The sequence below is a fragment of the Callorhinus ursinus genome, unplaced genomic scaffold, assembly GCF_003265705.2.
Source record: "Callorhinus ursinus isolate GAN/ISIS: 27379988/994484 unplaced genomic scaffold, GSC_fseal_2.0 scaffold72, whole genome shotgun sequence".
NCBI classification, from domain to species: Eukaryota; Metazoa; Chordata; class Mammalia; order Carnivora; family Otariidae; genus Callorhinus; species Callorhinus ursinus.
The window spans coordinates 3,783,586-3,800,238 of record NW_027397134.1 but is presented as its reverse complement, the minus strand read 5'-3'; the positions used below and the strand labels follow the sequence as shown (position 1 = coordinate 3,800,238).

The 16,653-nt window shown below is 55.1% G+C and overlaps 1 protein-coding gene, 1 non-coding gene and 1 pseudogene across 8 annotated transcripts in view; all 3 read left to right on the top strand.

Moving 5' to 3' along the window:
- The window catches only part of AP1B1 (adaptor related protein complex 1 subunit beta 1), a 54,661-nt gene extending 45,173 nt beyond the window's left edge, over positions 1-9,488 (top strand). For 5 of the 7 annotated variants that reach the window (XM_073886837.1, XM_073886836.1, XM_073886833.1 and 2 more), the window contains 6 exons: positions 3,347-3,492; positions 5,314-5,443; positions 5,741-5,825; positions 6,551-6,637; positions 6,744-6,891; positions 8,449-9,488. In XM_073886837.1, coding sequence (XP_073742938.1) covers positions 3,347-3,492; positions 5,314-5,443; positions 5,741-5,825; positions 6,551-6,637; positions 6,744-6,891; positions 8,449-8,539 — 687 coding nt within the window. In that variant the 3' untranslated portion in view covers positions 8,540-9,488. Of the gene's footprint in view, positions 1-3,346; positions 3,493-5,313; positions 5,444-5,740; positions 5,826-6,550; positions 6,638-6,743; positions 6,899-8,448 lie in introns of all 7 variants that reach the window. The other 2 variants (XM_025858091.2, XM_073886835.1) reach the window with 1 other exon arrangement.
- Positions 2,175-2,640, top strand: LOC112813130 (small ribosomal subunit protein eS26 pseudogene; annotated as a pseudogene).
- On the top strand, positions 4,047-4,143 carry LOC112813239 (small nucleolar RNA SNORD125). Its single transcript, XR_003205486.1, has one exon. It is a non-coding gene; the product is annotated as a small nucleolar RNA SNORD125 (small nucleolar RNA).
- Positions 9,489-16,653: the final 7,165 nt, after the last annotated feature.

The following is a 16,653-nucleotide window of genomic DNA, read 5'->3' as shown; positions in this document are numbered from 1 at the left end:
GCTGGGCTTTAGGGGTGAGGTGAGCTCTCAGTTGGGCCTGGGGAGCTGTGAGCCAGCGCCTGCCTTGGCCTCACCAGGTGTGGCAGCCGCGCCTGCAGCAGTGGTGGCCAGAGCTCCAGGCAGATGTGCCAGGGACTGCAGGCCCCACTGAATCCCGCCAGAAGCCTGATGGCACTGTTCTTCCTGCTCTGCGGTTGACAAATCTTGAATGCTTTTGCCTAAGGTCACATAGCGGCTAAGTGACAGAGTCAAAACTAAATGCAGGTTGGTGGCACCAAAGCCCCCATTCCTGATCCCGATATGATCCTGCCTCATAGTGTTTGAGAACATCCTGTGTGCCTTAATGTCCTGGGTCGTCAGAATCACTAATTACTACCCAGACTGGCTGCCTCCGTGCATGAGGCCAGCGCATATGTGTTAAAAGCCCAATGTAACAGGCATAAGGCAGGACCGAGTGACAGAAGAGCAGCAAAGACTCCTGCAATCCTGTGGGCACCAGGCCTTGCCAGGACTGCAGAGGTGCCAGGAATATGAAGTCCAGAGCTGGCCCTTTGTGTGTGTGTTCATTTTAACAGATGCTACCACTGCTTTGTCTTTTTTTTTTTTTAAGATTTTATTTATTTATTTGACAGAGACACAACGAGAGAGGGAACACAAGCAGGGGAGTGGGAGAGGGAGAAGCAGGCTTCCCGCGGGGCAGGGAGCCCGATGCGGGGCTCAATCCCAGGACCCTGGGATCATGACCCGAGCCGAAGGCAGACGCTTAACGACTGAGCCACCCAGGCGCCCCATCGCTGCTTTTCCTTAGTGGAGGCCCAGATGGGCGGACCAACAGTGAGTGCTAGAAATGAGAGGTTAGGGGATCACCTGGTCAGAGGAATTTAGGGCAGGCTGCCTGGAAGAGTTCTCACAACACAGGACTTTCCCCATTATCTTAGACACAGGAGTCTCTGGGGTGTGGGTGTGTCAGCTACGATTCCCTAGCCATGTGACTGCCTGGAATGGTTTGTCCCAGGTGCATTCTCCCCACCACACCTGTGGGGGTAACTCTGTTCTCTAACCTTCCTGGTCAAGGGAATGAGGCTTTTTCTGCGCAAGAACTTGGGAGTTCCTCATGTCTTTGGACCAGTGGGTGGTGACGTTTCCTTGGGTCCTTCAGTAAATGTTGAGGGTTGGTTCCGTGGTAGGACCTGTGCTAGACTCCATGAAGCCATGGTGACCAAGAGAAAAGAGGTCCCCATGGGCAGCAGCCAGTCTCAGTAACAGAGGCAGTTCTGCAAGAGCTGTGAAAGGTGGCCTGTGGGGCGGGGTGGGGGGGTGGCTCGGACCTCTCTGCTTGCCTGTCTCAGCTGAGGCTGAAGCCCTGTGATTCTGCCCTCACACCTTTGTCCCAGGAAAACAAAGGATGATTAGGTTAGCGAGTACAGTGGGGGTGGGGGTGGGCCTGCAGAAGCACTTTCCAGACAGAGGGGACAGGGTGGGGCAGGGGGCAGAGGAGCAGGTTCAGTCGAAGCCCGGTGGAGGCAGGTGCCAGGACTTGGAGGCCATGGGCAGTGGAAGTGTCACAGCATTGGAGGGGTTTAAATTTTATTTATTTAAGTGATCTCTCTGCCCCATGTGGGGCTCAGACTCATGACCCCAAGCTCAAGAGTCAGCCAGGCGCCCCCAGATTTGCACTTTAGAAGATGACTTGAGCTGCTGTGGAGAGCGGGGGGGAGGGATTGGGGTGCCCCGGGGGCTGCTGTCTTACCTGGTGGACTCTGACTGTGGCCCAGACGCACATGCTGCCTGCTGAGAGAAGCAGAGGCCCTGGCGGCAGATGGAGGAGGTGGTGGGGACGGGCCCAGGCTGCGTGACTGTGGGGTGGGGCTTGGGGTCGGCTGAGGTTGGGGACCCAGACAGCTCTGAGGTTCCTGGTGTTGGCACCTTGAGAGACAGTGAGATGTTCGCCGACACATGGGCAGCCCTCCAGGAGGCCTGGGCCTTTTGACTTCTGGCCGGGGCGGGGAGGGGGCTGTGAGGGATCTGAGAGAATAAGGGCCTCAAAGGCATTTGCATGGCCCTGGATGACGCGTGCAGATGTCCTTCATGGTTGGGGCTTTAATTCAAGCTTCGCTCTGCAAACACTGCCTGAATGCCCGTGTCACAGCAAGGTCTAAGCCAAGGATGTAAAAAAGAAAAGCAGAGCTCTCTCGGGTCTCGCTACCAAGATGACCAAGAAAAGAAGGAATAATGGTCGTGCCAAAAAGGGCCGCGGCCACGTGCAGCCTATTCGCTGCACCAACTGCGCCCGTTGTGTGCCCAAGGATAAGGCCATTAAGAAGTTCGTTATACGGAACATAGTAGAGGCTGCCGCCGTCAGGGACATTTCCGAAGCGAGCGTCTTCGACGCCTATGTGCTTCCCAAGCTGTATGTGAAACTACATTATTGTGTGAGTTGTGCCATTCACAGCAAGGTAGTCAGGAATCGCTCTCGTGAAGCACGGAAGGACCGAACACCCCCATCCCGATTTAGACCTGCAGGTGCTGCCCCACGACCTCCACCAAAGCCCATGTAAGGAGCTAAGTCCTTAAGGACTGAAGAAAAGCTGTTCTCCAGAAAAAAAATAAATGGCGATTACACTTCAAAAAAAAAAAAGAAAAGAAAAGAAAAGCAGAGCCCTTCCCTCAAAGAGCTGACGGGGTGCAGGAGAGACAGACACACAGGCTCACATTTATCGGCTAAAATGTCATAGTAGTGTGGACGTAGGGAAGGAACCTAGGTGCAGGCTTCCCAGAGGAGGCGGCTCTTGAGCTGAGACTCCTGTGACAGCCAAGCAGCAGAGGGCCTGCCAGGCGAGAGGTCCTCTTAGGTACTGTCCATGGTGAGCCCAGTTTCTACAACGAAAAGGCCAGCCCTGCCTTCTGTGAGGAACGACAGACTGTGACAGCCAGGGAGGCCTTGGGCTCCTCTCGACTCTACTTGGCTCTTCAGGAGGCTGGCCAGGCCCACTTATCTCATCCCCTTTGTCACCACTACTTACCGAGTGTTCCTTCTCGGACCTCTGAAGACTCAGGTCAGCTCTTGGGCACACCAGGCACCTCTCTACACCAAGCGGCTCAGATACACAGCCACACTGTGGTGGTGGCCCTGGGTAGGCCATGTGGGATTGTTCCTCTCATCCCGAGATCCACATGACCATCTCCTAGTGGTAAAGGCAGGTGTGGTCAATCTGGGAGGCCCTTAAAGGAGAGGGAGAGAAGACGGTAGAGGAGAAGAGTTGGGTGAGGGGTGGGTCGCCTCAGGCGGGCTGTTAACTTTTAGGGGAGTGGCAGACCCGAGCCTCCTCCACTGTCTTCCCTACAGGTGTGGCTTCCGGCCATGAAGGCCAAGGGCTTGGAGATTTCAGGTACCTTCACTCGCCAGGTGGGCTCCATCTCCATGGACCTACAGCTGACCAACAAGGCCCTACAGGTCATGACTGACTTTGCCATCCAGTTTAACCGCAACAGGTGAGAGCTCCCAAGGCCAGTGTGATGAGAGCCCTTGCTGGTGACTGCAGGCAGGGGCCAAGAGCTCTGGGGGGGTCTGGTGCCTCACAACTGCATCTCAGGCCAAAACTCTCTAAAGCAATGATTTTTTTTTCCCTTCTCCACGACTTCTTTATGTGGACTCCAAAGTACCAGGCAGAGGGGTAGGTTGTCTCCCCTTATTTTCGCCTTCCTCCACTGCTCAAAGAGTGTTTGCTGACAAAAATCCCCAGCTCCAGACTAGGAGCTTGCCTTTGGCAAACACCCCACAAGACAGGATGGAGCCTCCTCTCCAGGCCCAAGTTGCTGCCACCTCAGGGCCTAGCTCCAAGAGGGCTGACGGGGAGCGGGCCTGCATCCCAGCCAGCCCCTTGTGATACAGGTTTAAACCATCAGACGGGGCCTCTGGGAGTAGTGGCTGCTCCAGGCTCCTCACCCCACTAGGTCCCCTGCACTGGAGGTCCTGGGGAAGGTTTCCTCTCTGGTACCATTGGGGTCTTCATGGACCAGGCCAGCTAGGCCAGGGCTCTCTGGGGGACCCAAGCAGCCTCTCTTGATGATTCTTCTTCCTGAGCAGCTCTAGTGATGAGCAAACTGAGCCTCTAAGAAGTTGACTGAAGGGGCTGCTTTCTCAAGGAGAGCCCGCAGGCCGGTGGGTCCTGACCCTCTGTCAGCTCTGCTAGTTATCATCAGATGGCCCTAGAGTTCATTGAAGCACTCCAGGTTCCAAGGGGGAAGTCTCGACGATTACTCACAACAGACTTAGAGCGTGCTGACAACGCCCTGGGTGGCAGGCCCTGTGCTGAGGACTTTAGTAGAAGTATTATCTTACTTTGAGCTACTTGACAGCCCAGTGAGGTCAATGCCATTTTTCCCTTTTCAGTAGATAATGACACCTGGGTTCAGAGAGGATCAGTGCCTTGCCCAGGATCACACAGCAGGCTCTGGGGGATCTTCCAGGAAAGCCTGAAGAGCGGGCCACCACAGAGGCCTGGGGTTCCCCACATCGTCTCCCACCATGTCCCAGGCAGGTCTGATTGCCATCGTGGGCAGAGTGCAGGCCAGGTCAGGCAGCTCAAGCTCTGGATCCTCAGCCGTGCTACTCATCCCACAGGGTCTGAGCACAGGCCTGCCCCTCCGAGTTTCCATGTCTTGGAAGATGAGAGAATGTGTACCTCTCTCTGTTTTTATGAGGGTAGGAGTTGGTATAATATCAAATGCCCAGCCTGGGCACAGTGAGCTGTCGCTTTATGGTCCTGTGTGTCATGCTCATGGGGATCCTCCCCTCCTGATTTACCTACGTGTTGCTTTACTAAGAAGTAGGGCTTTCCTGAATCTCTGGCCAATTCTAGCCCAGACAGTAAAACCTGGTGTCTCACTTGGGATGGTCACATCCTTCTTGGAAGATGGGGATTGGTAGCAGAAACCTGGGCATTCAGAGTCTTCAGTTAGAAGCAGCTTATAGTTCAGGCCCCTGGTGTTAGCTGGAGCTTCTCAAGTGCAGGACAGAGTAAGGCCATGCTCACCTGGGCCTGCTCGGTGCGTAGCCCAGAAGAGAAAGTGGAGCTGAGATGGCCTTGGGCCTGCAGCTGGCCCAGGGCTCATTCCTCTTGTCCACACAGCCATTGAGAGTGGGGGTCAGGAACTTGTCCATCTGTCCTGGGCCTAGAGCTCAGGTAACGCCAGCTTACTGGAGAGGCTTCTTGCCAACTGCTGCCCTAGCTCTGGAACCTGAGGAGCCCACCCATCCCACGTCAGCACCTGCTTCCCCTGCCATTCCCGCGGGGGCTTCTCTCTCCCCAGCTTCGGCCTGGCCCCTGCTGCCCCCCTCCAGGTGCACGCACCACTCAGCCCCAACCAGACTGTGGAGATATCCCTGCCTCTCAACACGGTGGGCTCGGTCATGAAGATGGAGCCTCTGAACAACCTCCAGGTGTGTTCCAGGCAGGGCTAAGCACCCCACTCCTTAGCTTCCCACCTACCACAGGGGAGGAGCCTGCCGGAGGGGTCCGGGGCCTGGCCTTTGTTGGCAAAGGGGTATGTTTTTGGAGCTGTGCTCTTTGCCAGAGGCCTGGCAGGGGAGACCTGATCCGAGGGGACAGAGGGGCGTGGTTACCAGGGAAGGTGTGTGAGGGAACCTGCTCAGGTGAAGGCACAGGGAGCAGGCCCTTCCTGGGGCTTCACAGGTGGTATCAAGCATCAGGGACCGATTGGGTGGCCTTGTTCCTAGGTGGCCGTGAAGAACAACATTGACGTCTTCTACTTCAGCACTTTGTACCCACTGCACATCCTCTTTGTGGAGGATGGGAAGATGGGTGAGTCCTGAGGGTGCCCCGAGAGTCCCTGGAATATAACGATTGGCTTGGCCCCACGATGGAGTCTGTGAGTCGCCGGCCCCTCTGCAGAGCCTGAGGCGAGGGTCACACCTCCTCTGTCAAGGACCCCTGGGTGTTGTCTGGCCAGCTCTGTCCCACAGTGGGGGCCATGCCATGCAGGAGCTGTGTACTCCTGAATTCTGCTCTGCCCGCCCCTCCGCCTTGCCCATAGTCCTTAGACAGCCCTCCCACGGCCTCCCGAGCTGGGGAGCCCAGACGATGTCACACTCAATGTCCATCTCCTGTGCGCTGCTTGGAACCCCTAAGAAGACTCATCCCCATGCTGGGAGGGCTGCCAGCTCAGAGCTGAGCAAAGGACTTTGCCCACGTCACCTCTCGGTCACCACAGAAGCCCTGTGACACAGGCTGTGATTAACGGGCAGGCTGCCTGGGCCAGAGCAGGTGGGAGTGCATATGTGGATACTGGGAAGGAAGATTTAAGGCCCAAGGGGAGGGGGGAAGCCCAGGATCTTTTGGAAGCAGCCCTGGTGGCCGCTGTCACGGAGCTGAAGGTTTGTTCGGGGAAGCAGGAGGGGGCCATGGCAGACCTAGTGCCTGTCTTCAGCTTCAAGTTGGCACCCCCAAAAGACCCATTTCTTGCTGGATGTTATTGAGTGGGGCCCCAGGTTTATCAGGGTCCTGTCTTCTACCTTGTACCCCCGCAGACCGGCAGATGTTCCTGGCCACGTGGAAGGACATTCCCAATGAAAATGAAGCCCAGTTCCAGATCAGAGACTGCCCCCTCAATGCGGGTAGGACTCTCCAGCCCTCCCCCACCTTCCCACCCCATCCACATTGCCCCTCACCTGTACCCCCGGCCCTCTCCCACTGCTGACTGGGGGCCCTTCTCACTCTCAGAGGCTGTGAGCAGCAGACTACAGAGCAGCAACATCTTCACAGTCGCCAAGAGGAACGTGGAGGGCCAGGACATGCTCTACCAGTCCCTGAAGCTGACCAACGGCATCTGGGTGCTGGCGGAGCTGCGTATCCAGCCGGGCAACCCCAGCTTCACGGTGAGGGTCCCCGCTCCTGCCCTGCCGGCCCTGGCGTGTCTACCTCCATGTTCCGGGCAGCCTCTCCTTCCCTCTCTTCTTCCTGGACCAGGGGTCAGTCTAATGGGGTGCACTCTAGCCCAGCTAGGTTGGGGTCCCTCTGAACCTGAAATGAATGAGCATCAGAATTCTGACCCTCGCTTCCAACTCAGTCCCATCTGGTTATCCAGATAAGACACGAAACTGTGTCACCAAACAGTGAGTTGGACTAGAAAATTCTATACATTTGGGCCCCGTGAGGTGGCCCAGTTGGCCCAAGGCCCACCTGACTGGGAAATGGCACTGCTGGGCCCAGACCCTGGCCCTCCTCCTGCTCCCCTTGCCCAAGGGCCTGCCTGGGAGGGCACTGCTGGCGAGCACCGTGTCCTTCCTGGCCTTTGTGTCAGACCGCAGTCAGGACATGGCTTCCACGGAGTGCGTGGTTGTCCTGGCGGCCGTGCTGCTCTTCAGGCCCCAGAAAGTGCCGGGCTTTGCTTCTCCCCCCTGCACCCCGGTCTCTGGCAGGCGTGGCCCTCCAGACGCTGCTCCCCGGGCCCTGCGGGGCGGCGCTGGCTCTGAGGTGGGGCGGGGGCTGCGGCAATGGCTTCGGCGGTGGTAACTTCCATCTCCCCGTGTTTGGTTGCTGCATGCCGCCTTCCCTGCTGGTGCCCGTGGTGCAGGACCTGGAGGTTAGCAGATTGCTCTTCTCTTCCTCTTTCCCCTCCACCCTCCCCAGCCACACCTTGCACAGCCCATCTCCTGGCCTGGCTCCAGTGCACCCTGCCTCTCCTAACCCCGCCTTCCCCTGCTGCTCCCCAAAGCCCGGCAGCCGTGCGTGCAGGCCGCAGGCACGGAGCACCCCGGAGCTTCCCAGACAGGTGAACCCGATTGAGGAGCTGGTACCCCCACTTCCCAGCACACACGGCACTCACAGAGCCCTTCAGAGGAGATCAGGGCCCCGCAGGGCCACCACTGCCAGCTCCCGGAGCGTCATGCGCTCCTCCCTTTCCTCATCGCCCCCTGGGGCAACAGTGATTTTGGCAGAAGTGCTGGTGGCACTTGCCTCTCTGCCTGCTCTTCGGCTCCCACTGTGGCAACGCCTCGCCTCATGTGCCGGAACCCAGGAAGACTCCCCGGGGCCCCCGCCCCCATCTCTCCAAGCAGAGGCCTGCGCCCTCTCAGCGCCCATACCTCCTCGGAGACCCCAGGCCTTCCCAGGGGGGAAAGGGCCCCAGCAGCTCTGTGGGCCGGGGGCCGGGCCCTCCCCGCCAGCTCATGATTCATGCTGTGAGGCCCGCGGGGGCCAGGCTGACGACAGGTGTGTGGGCTGCGAGTATATTTGGTCCGCACCCAGCTGGCCGTGGCAGCCACCCCCTCCGCTTTACTACACAGCTGTCCCAGCCGCGCCACCAGCAGGCCACGTGTGCGCACCACACTCTTCCATCTGGCTCTCACTCTCTCCTCCCTCCCTGGGTTCCTTCCCAGCCCCAGAGAGGAGCCCGGGGAATTTTGAGCCCTCTCCATCCCCTGACCTCTCTCCTCCTGCAGCTGTCCCTGAAATGTCGAGCGCCAGAGGTGTCCCAACACGTGTACCAGGCCTACGAGACCATCCTCAAGAACTGAGGCCCCATCCAGTGCCCACCCCAGCCTTCTGCCAGCCCCAACAAGGAGTCCCCTGGGAGGGGCAGCACCTCCTTTCTGGAGAGGCCGAGCAAGGCTCCTGGCCACCATGGAGTTCCCTTATCCTGACTGCTGGGCCCGCGTGGGTCCTCAGGGCAGGGCAGCATTCCTCCTGGAGTGAAATCGCAGTGTACCCCTGTGCTTGGGGACTCCCCTCTTCCGTTGCTGCTGACAGGGTCAGGTGTGTGGGGGGGACCAAAGGACATAGACCCAGAGAGGCCACAGAAGCTGCTCGGGCAGACCTAGGGTTCTTCTCTTCCTTTTCCCGACCGATGCCTGCGGGCGACTCTGTGGCTCCCTCCCCGGGCTCCTGGCTTCTCCCGAAGCTCCCTGCCCCTCAGTCTCTCTCGGGTCAGTGTTAGAGGGCCTCCCCATGCCCGCTCTCGAGCCAGGCTGTCCTGGTGTGTGTGGAGAGTCCCTTGGCGTGCCAGCAGAGCCCCTCTGTCGGGTCTGGGGCTCCCGGGGCCTACACCCCTACCCTCCCTCTCTGCATCCACCCAGGCTGGGCCCCTGTGGTTGTGCCAGTCGGGCCTCAGCCTCCTGAGCACTGACCCATACGGGCAACATGGGCAGAAATGTCCAAAGCCCTGGCCCAGGCCTCTGCTCCCCGGCAGTTGCACACACCCACTCATCCCACTCCTTCTCTTGCCCCCGAAGACGCTGACTGCCGGTAGTATAGCCCTTGGCGTCCCCCGTGTTCCTGGAGCAGGGCCAGGACTGAGGGATGGGGCACGTGGGTGAGCGGGGTGCTTCCCATCTGGGGTTTCTTTGGGGTTTCTCCTTAGTGTCTGCTACCCTCCCCCTGGCCTCCCAGATTTCAGTTGTGTCTGACAGAGCGTTAGGTTTTCCTGTACTGCTGTTTAATAATAAAGACAGATTCTGCTTTTGGCAATCACGGACACTTTTTTCCCCCTCCACTAAGTGCCAGAACTGAAAATTGCCTCCGAGTGGGGGAGGGTTGTTTTCTGACCCCTGCGGTAACTGTAACATTCATAGCGTTACATCCCTACACATACACATACGTGTATACACGTATACCATAGTACACATGATATACACACACGTATATATAATGTATGTTTACTCTTACTTTCAAAGAGAAAGTGAATAAAAATGATGACATCAAGTGTGTCCCTGGCCGGTGTGTCAGGTCCTAAGGCTCTTGTGGGTGGGGTCCTGGGTCCAGGATCAAGGGCTCGAGCTGTGTGCTTAGCCCCTCCCCTGGCACTCTGAGGATAGCGCCTTTCCATCTACCCTGTTCTTAAAAACAGACCTCTGGGGCCTGCTGGTCTCCCAGGCACTGCTCTTGCCCTTGATCGGAACTCCACCCAGCTGTCTTGCCTTTTGATGTTGGCGGAGAGGGCTGACTTCTATTTTGGTTTTCCTCCGCTCCCTGCCATCACGAAGGCTCCCAGGAGCCGAGGGGAGGTACTCTGGTGGGGGGGTCGTTGCAGGAGAGAGGGAACGGTCGCGTAGGCGGGGCACCAGGCCTGTCTGGGCAGGCTCCTCCCCACCCTGAATCTGCAGCCGGCCGAGGGGGACTACTAAGCTGGCGCCCACCCAGCTGCCACCAAGGACAATCCCCTGTGGCCCAGTGCTGGCATTGGCCTGGATTCCAGGGGAGGGCAGCCAGACCCTGGGCAGGGCCCCGATGGCAAAGCTGCCTGTGGTTCTCTGCCTGGTGGCCCCGGGAACCTTCAGCCTGCCTCTAAGGGAGGAGCAGCCTGGGTGCCCTCACCCCATTTCAGCCCAGCCCTTCCCTACACTGCCCACTTCTGACCCACTGCTGCCTTCTAGCACTGGGGGGCTGAAAGAAGAGCGCATCAGCAGGAGTACCTGGCCCTCCACTGCCCCACCTCTGACCCCCGGGGCTGAAAAGTCCAGAGCCAACCAAATCCCTTGATGGCACAATCCAGGTTTCAGTTTACCTGAAAGTCCAGGGCTCAGAAGACCCTACACTGATGCAGCTGGAGTACCGCTGGCTGAGGACTAGAGGAGAGGGGTGTGGGGCCCTTGAGGAGACTTTCGCCCCGGCCTGCATTGTCACCTGCTGCTCCTGACTGCTTGGGCGCCTGGCTCCCACCCAAGAGCCCTGTGCGTGCACTGCCAGGGTTACGGCTCCCCACCCCTCTGCCACCGAGGGCAGAGTTGTGCGGGAAAAGCTCTCCGCAGTGGAGTGGTGTTGGGTGAACAGGTCCAGGACCAAGTAGTTGGGGGTGAGGAGAAAGTGCCCTGCTCGAATGGAGCACCTGGGAGCATCGTCGAACACCTGGGGTTTGCCCTCATGTGTAAAGCTGTGCTCAGGCCTCAGGCCATTGTGGGCAGGACCTGACCATGATTGTGCCTTTCTCCCACTCAAAGGGCACCTGGCATGATGGGACCCAGCAGAGTCTTAACACTTGCAGAGAGTTGGGCGCCTGGGTGGCTCAGTCGATTAAAGCATATGCCTTTGGCTCGGGTCATGATCTCCAGGTCCTGGGATCAAGTCCCAGGTCAGGCTTCCTCCTCAGCAGGGAGTCTGCTTCTCCCTCTCCTGCCCCTCCCCTCTACTCATGCTCTGTCTCTCTCTCAAAGTCTTTTTTTTTTTATTTTTAAAATTTATTTGTCAGAGAGAGAGCAGAAGCAGGGGGAGTGGCAGAGGGAGAAGCAGGCTCCACGCTGAGCAGGGAGCCCAATGCCAGGCTCAATCCCAGGACTCTGAAATCATGACCTGAGCCAAAGGCAGACACTTAAAAAACTGAGCCACCCAAGCCCCCCTCAAATAAATAAAATCTAAAAAAAAAAAGAAAAGAAACTGAGGCAGAGAGCATGCTCACTCCCAGTTCCCCAAGCCTGGGCCTTCCCACATAACTGCATCAGAAAAACAAGCACCCAGGGCCACCATTAAGACCCAGGCCTTTAGGAGACGTGCTTTAGGGGATAGCCAATCAGTCCCAACTCTGTGCCCTTTGGCTTCCCTGTTTCCCCCCACCTTACTGAGGACCTATCACGTGCCTCTTCTCAGGTCACACTGCCTGGTCCTGATGTGCTTGGGCCTGCCCCCTCAGGGCCTGACACCTCCCGGGAGCCTTAGCATCCTGCCGAGGTTCTGAGCCTTCCCAGCCAGTCAGGGAACTCAGCCAGGGGCCTGAGGGGTTCCCTGTGTGCCAGACACTGGGCTAAGGCCTGCGGGGTGACCTCATTTTCTTTTCTTTATCTTCAGCTAGTGGTTTGCTTTTGCAAATTTTTTTTTTCCTATGGAGAGGGCTAGATTCTGGACCATTGGTAAAAGATAAGCCACACAAAAGATCCCTCCCACCCTTCCTCAGTTCTTAGTTTTTCTCCCTAGAGGCAAACTTTGTTGCTAGATTTGTTTTTTTTTTTTTTTTTTTAGGAATATTCTGTATTAGATTAGAAGCAAATCCACAGAGATATTTACCAAACAAATGGCAGCACATTCCAGATACTACCAGCACTTTGCTTTTCTTAACCTATCCGCACAAACAGACCCACCTCAGAATTTCTTGTGTGAATGGGCTGCCATTAGCTGGTGCCTATGGACGGACATTCGGTCTGTTTCCATCTTCTGTGAGTCCAAGCAACAGTGCAGTAAATATCTGCCTACATACGCCCTTGCTCATGGGCAACAGATGTAGCTGTAGGATCTAGCTCCAGAATTGCTAGACTGAAGAGTATGGCATTTTCTGTTTTAAATTGTACTTCTTGTTTTGAGAAGGTAATGTATTCACATGGCTCAAAATCCAAAAGGCAAAAAAAGAAGTGAAAAATCCTACTCCTCATTCCTCTCTGCAAAGGAACCAATGTTACCTTCCAAAGAGACTCAAAGATGTCTAATATGGCTTTTTCCCCTTTTATACACAATGGGTAGCATGGAATACACCCTGATCTGCACCATATTCTGTCTTGGAGACTTCTACTTTATCAGCCCATTACAGAGAGCATCCTCATGCCTTTTTATAATGGCTGTGTGGTTTTCCATCGAATGGAGGTACGGTCCCAAACCAGAAGCCCCACAATGCCCATTGAGTTGGTCTTGGGTGTTGCTAGTATGAGTGATACTGCAAAAAATACTCACTTTCATACATGGATAAATTCCTCAGGCACAAGTTGCTGGGTCAAAGGTAGGTGCGTTCATAATTTTGATAGCTCTTGCTAAAAATTCTCCAATTTACATTCCTGCCAGCCAGGAGTGAGATGCCTCCGTTCCCCCATACCGTCACAGACAACCCAGTGTACAGATGTGTGCCAAACTGATGGTGAAGAGTGGTACTTTACTGTGTGTGTGTTTTTTTTTTTAAGATTTTATTTATTTGACAGAGAGAGACACAGCGAGAAAGGGAGCACAAGCAGGGGGAGTGGGAGAGGGAGAAGCAGGCTTCCCGTGGAGCAGGGAGCCCGATGCGGGGCTCGATCCCAGGACCCTGGGACCTTGACCTGAGCCGAAGGCAGACGCTTAATGACAGCCACCCAGGCGCCCCGCTTACTGTGTTTTCAATGTGCCTCCGTTCGTGTGTTTGCAAGCCATTTGCATGTCCTATTCTCTTTTTAAAAAAGATTTTATTTATTGATTTATTTGAGAGTGAGCATAAATGCACACGCGCGGGGGTTGGGGCCAGAGGGAGAGGGAGAGGGAGAGAGAATCTCAAGCAGACTCTGCACTGAGATCACAGGTTGTGATCTCACAACCCTGAGATCATGACCTGAGCTGAGATCAAGAGTCAGACGCTTAACTGACTGAACCACCCAGGTGCCCCTGCATGTCCTATTCTATGAGCTGCTTCATATTCATGTTTCATTTTTTTTGCCCATTTGTATAATTATTGGTCCTCTTCTTACTGATCTGTCATTATTTCTCCCCGTTTTGTTACAGTCTGACTTTACCATGCCGAAATTGTTTTTGTATGCTATCTTCCTTTAATTTCTTTTATATTTGCCTGATCTGGTGCTTGTCTGATCTTCGTTTGTGCATTTCAATCCTGTTCCATCTGGGCTTTATGTTAGGGACAAGGTAGGGATCCAACTTTCTCTTTTCCCAGATGGTTACCCAGTTGTCTCCACACCATTCACTGAGTAATTCATCTTTTCCCCACAGAGCTGAAATGTCATTTGTAACATGTACTACATTTCCATATGTATATGAGTGCTTTTGTGGACCCTGTTCTGCAGCAGAGAATTTTGTCTATTCATTGGCCACTGCATTTTTTAAAAAAGTATTGTACCTTTATATTTCTTTATTTATAGTGCCCTCTTATTCACCCTCTTTGTCCCAATTGAACTTTAAAACTAGTTTGTCCTTGGGTGCCTGGATGGCTAAGTGTCCTTGGGTGCCTGGATGGTTAAGTGACTGCCTTCGGCTCAGGTCATGATCCTGGAGTCGCAGGATGGAGCCCCACATCAGGCTCCCTGCTCAGTGGGGAGTCTGCTTCTCCCTCTACCTGCTGCTCCCACTGCTCATACTCTCTCTGTCAAATAAAATCTTTTTTTAAAAAAAGAATAATATATATTTATAAAATAAGTTATGTAATATATAATTTGTAAACTAAACTCCAGACTTTATTCAGATTTGACTAGTTTACCCACTCATGTCCTCATTCTGTGCCCAGATCCCACATTCCATGTGGTTGTCATGTCTTCTCAGGCTCCTCTAATCTGTGACAGTTTCTTGGACTTTGTTTTTTCACGACCTTGACAATTTCAAGGAGTACTGGTGGGGTATATTGTAGACTATCCCTCAATTTCAGTCTGTCTGATGTTTTTCTCGTGGTTAGACGGGGTTGTGGGTTTAAGACCAGAGAGTTGCCCTTCTTTGTTACATCAGATCAGGGGCACACAACATCGGTCTATCACTGTCACGTTAGCCTGATCACTTGGCCAAGGTCATGTTTCCAGCTTTCTCCACTGTGAAGTTACTCTCTTCCCCTTCCCCTAGTCTGTTCTTTAGAAGCAAGTCACTAAGTGTAGCCTACACTTGGGAAAGACTGTGGGGGCAGGGAATAGCTACAGAATGACTTGAAATTCTTCTGTAGGAAAGAATTGGTTTCTTCTCCCATATTTATTTATTAATTTAGTCATTTATATCAGTCTGGACTAATGGGTCTTTATTTTCCAATTTGGATTTAATCCAAAAGTGCATTATTTATTTTGTTGCATACATTGTGCCAATTTGGCCATTGGGAGCTCTTTCGGGTAGCCTCTGTGTCCCTTTGATATGGCCCATCCTTTCGTTACTTTGTGACTTCTTTGCTTTCTGGCATTACAAGATGCTCCAGGCTCATCTTGTATTTGTCCTGCCCCGACCCTAGCATCAGCCATTTCTCCAAGGAGCGTGGTGCCTTTCATTGGCGAGTGGCCTTAGAAACCAAGATCTAAGTGAGTGCTGGGTGTTTGTTGCTCCTGGGCTAGCACTTCTAGGACCTCTCAGCAGACAGAGCTAGGAATATCTGTGTGCACACTTACCCGCGTAGACACACGTGTCCCTCCGTTGTTTCATAACTAGTAGCTATTTGCATATAAAATGAAATTGTTTTATATGTACACATCTTTTACCCCTCCCACCTTACTAAATTATCTTGTTTTTCTCTCCGTTTTATCTCATCTCCTCCCACAACTGTATGAAGTCAAGACCATTGTTATCCCATTACGGAGAGGGAAACAGGCTTAGAGAGTTTAAGTAATTTGCACAGATTACACACTCCTGGGAGGAGACCTCAAACTCAGCACCCACTCTGTGCTGCCTCCTCGCGTCCTGAGGGCCTTCAAGAGGCTGACCACTACCCTCAGTGGGTGGCATTATAAAGACGACCAAGGACCCACTATATGCCAAGCATCTGAGAGAGGGGTACCCCCCCCATCCAGGGCTCAGGGGGTGAGTCACTGTTGGGACAAGTGGACTTGTGGACAAGTGTTAAAGGTCAGGACAGACCATGATGCAAGGTTGGGGCAGGGCCCAGAGCAAATGCTCCTGGGAGCTGGATGCAGTCCAGGGTGCTCGACCCCAGGAAAGGGCTGGAATCGGGCCAGCTGGGGAGAAGCTGTGTGGGCACAGGTGGCAGAGAAGGGCGGTGCTCAGCAGGCTGGCATCAGGAGGCTGTGGGCTCAGGATTCTCCACCAGGTGCCTGCCCTGCCCCTGCCCGGGGCCTCCCAACAGCCTCCCAGCCCACCCCACTTTCTGTGGCTTAACCCTTCAGGGCTCAGCTTAGGTGTGGCATTAGGCCTTTCCTGAGCCCCCAACCTCAGTAGGCTGGTGCCTCCCCTGGGTCGCCTCAGCCCCCAGAGACCCCAGGCCTTTCCATCTGGCTGTGCCTGGCTGCATGCCTGGCTCCTTCACAAGCCACAGAGGGCAGGCAGGAACCAGCCTGGCCACCATGGGCCCAGCACCAGGTCCTATGTGCCACAGGAACAGATGTATGGATCCTTGATGAGTGCTCTCTGGAGCACCGAATGGGAAGCATGTGAGGAGCCTGGGGGCCGTGGTGCAACAGACAGCACTCCCGCTGCCTCTCCTTGGGGAAGGAGTGAGGGGACCGCCAAGGGAAACTTAGAAATTCACATCCCAGCCCAAGTTCTCTGGCTTGCTAGTCTTTGGGGAGCCTGGCACCTGGACGGCCCACTCCCATCACTGCTTGGCTCAGTCCCCACGGATGAAAGGGGCTTCCTCAAAGTCCCTCCCCATGCGGCCACAGGCTCCAGCTGATCTTTTCCTGAAGGCCCTCTGGTCCCTGGGCTGCTCAGATAAGTCAGACCTGATGGCATAATGTCCTGGGTTCCAGGGCCCGTGCCACCACTCTCCTGCTGGGAAATCTCAGGAAAACCTTTGCACCCTTGGGCCTCAGTGAGCATGCAGCTATGGGTTGGGGCGTGGGACCTCACAGGCCCTTGCTAAACGGGGACTGCTGCTAGGGGCGCTGGCGCACGAGTTTCCTAGGGAATGGGTCACCCCTGTGCAGTCTGCAGGGCTTTTTAGGAGGTTTAGGACATTCCCTGTCCAGAGTGTCCTCCATCATTCCCAAACCATGAAAACCATGCACTGAGAAAGCACACTGGGACCCAGAGATGC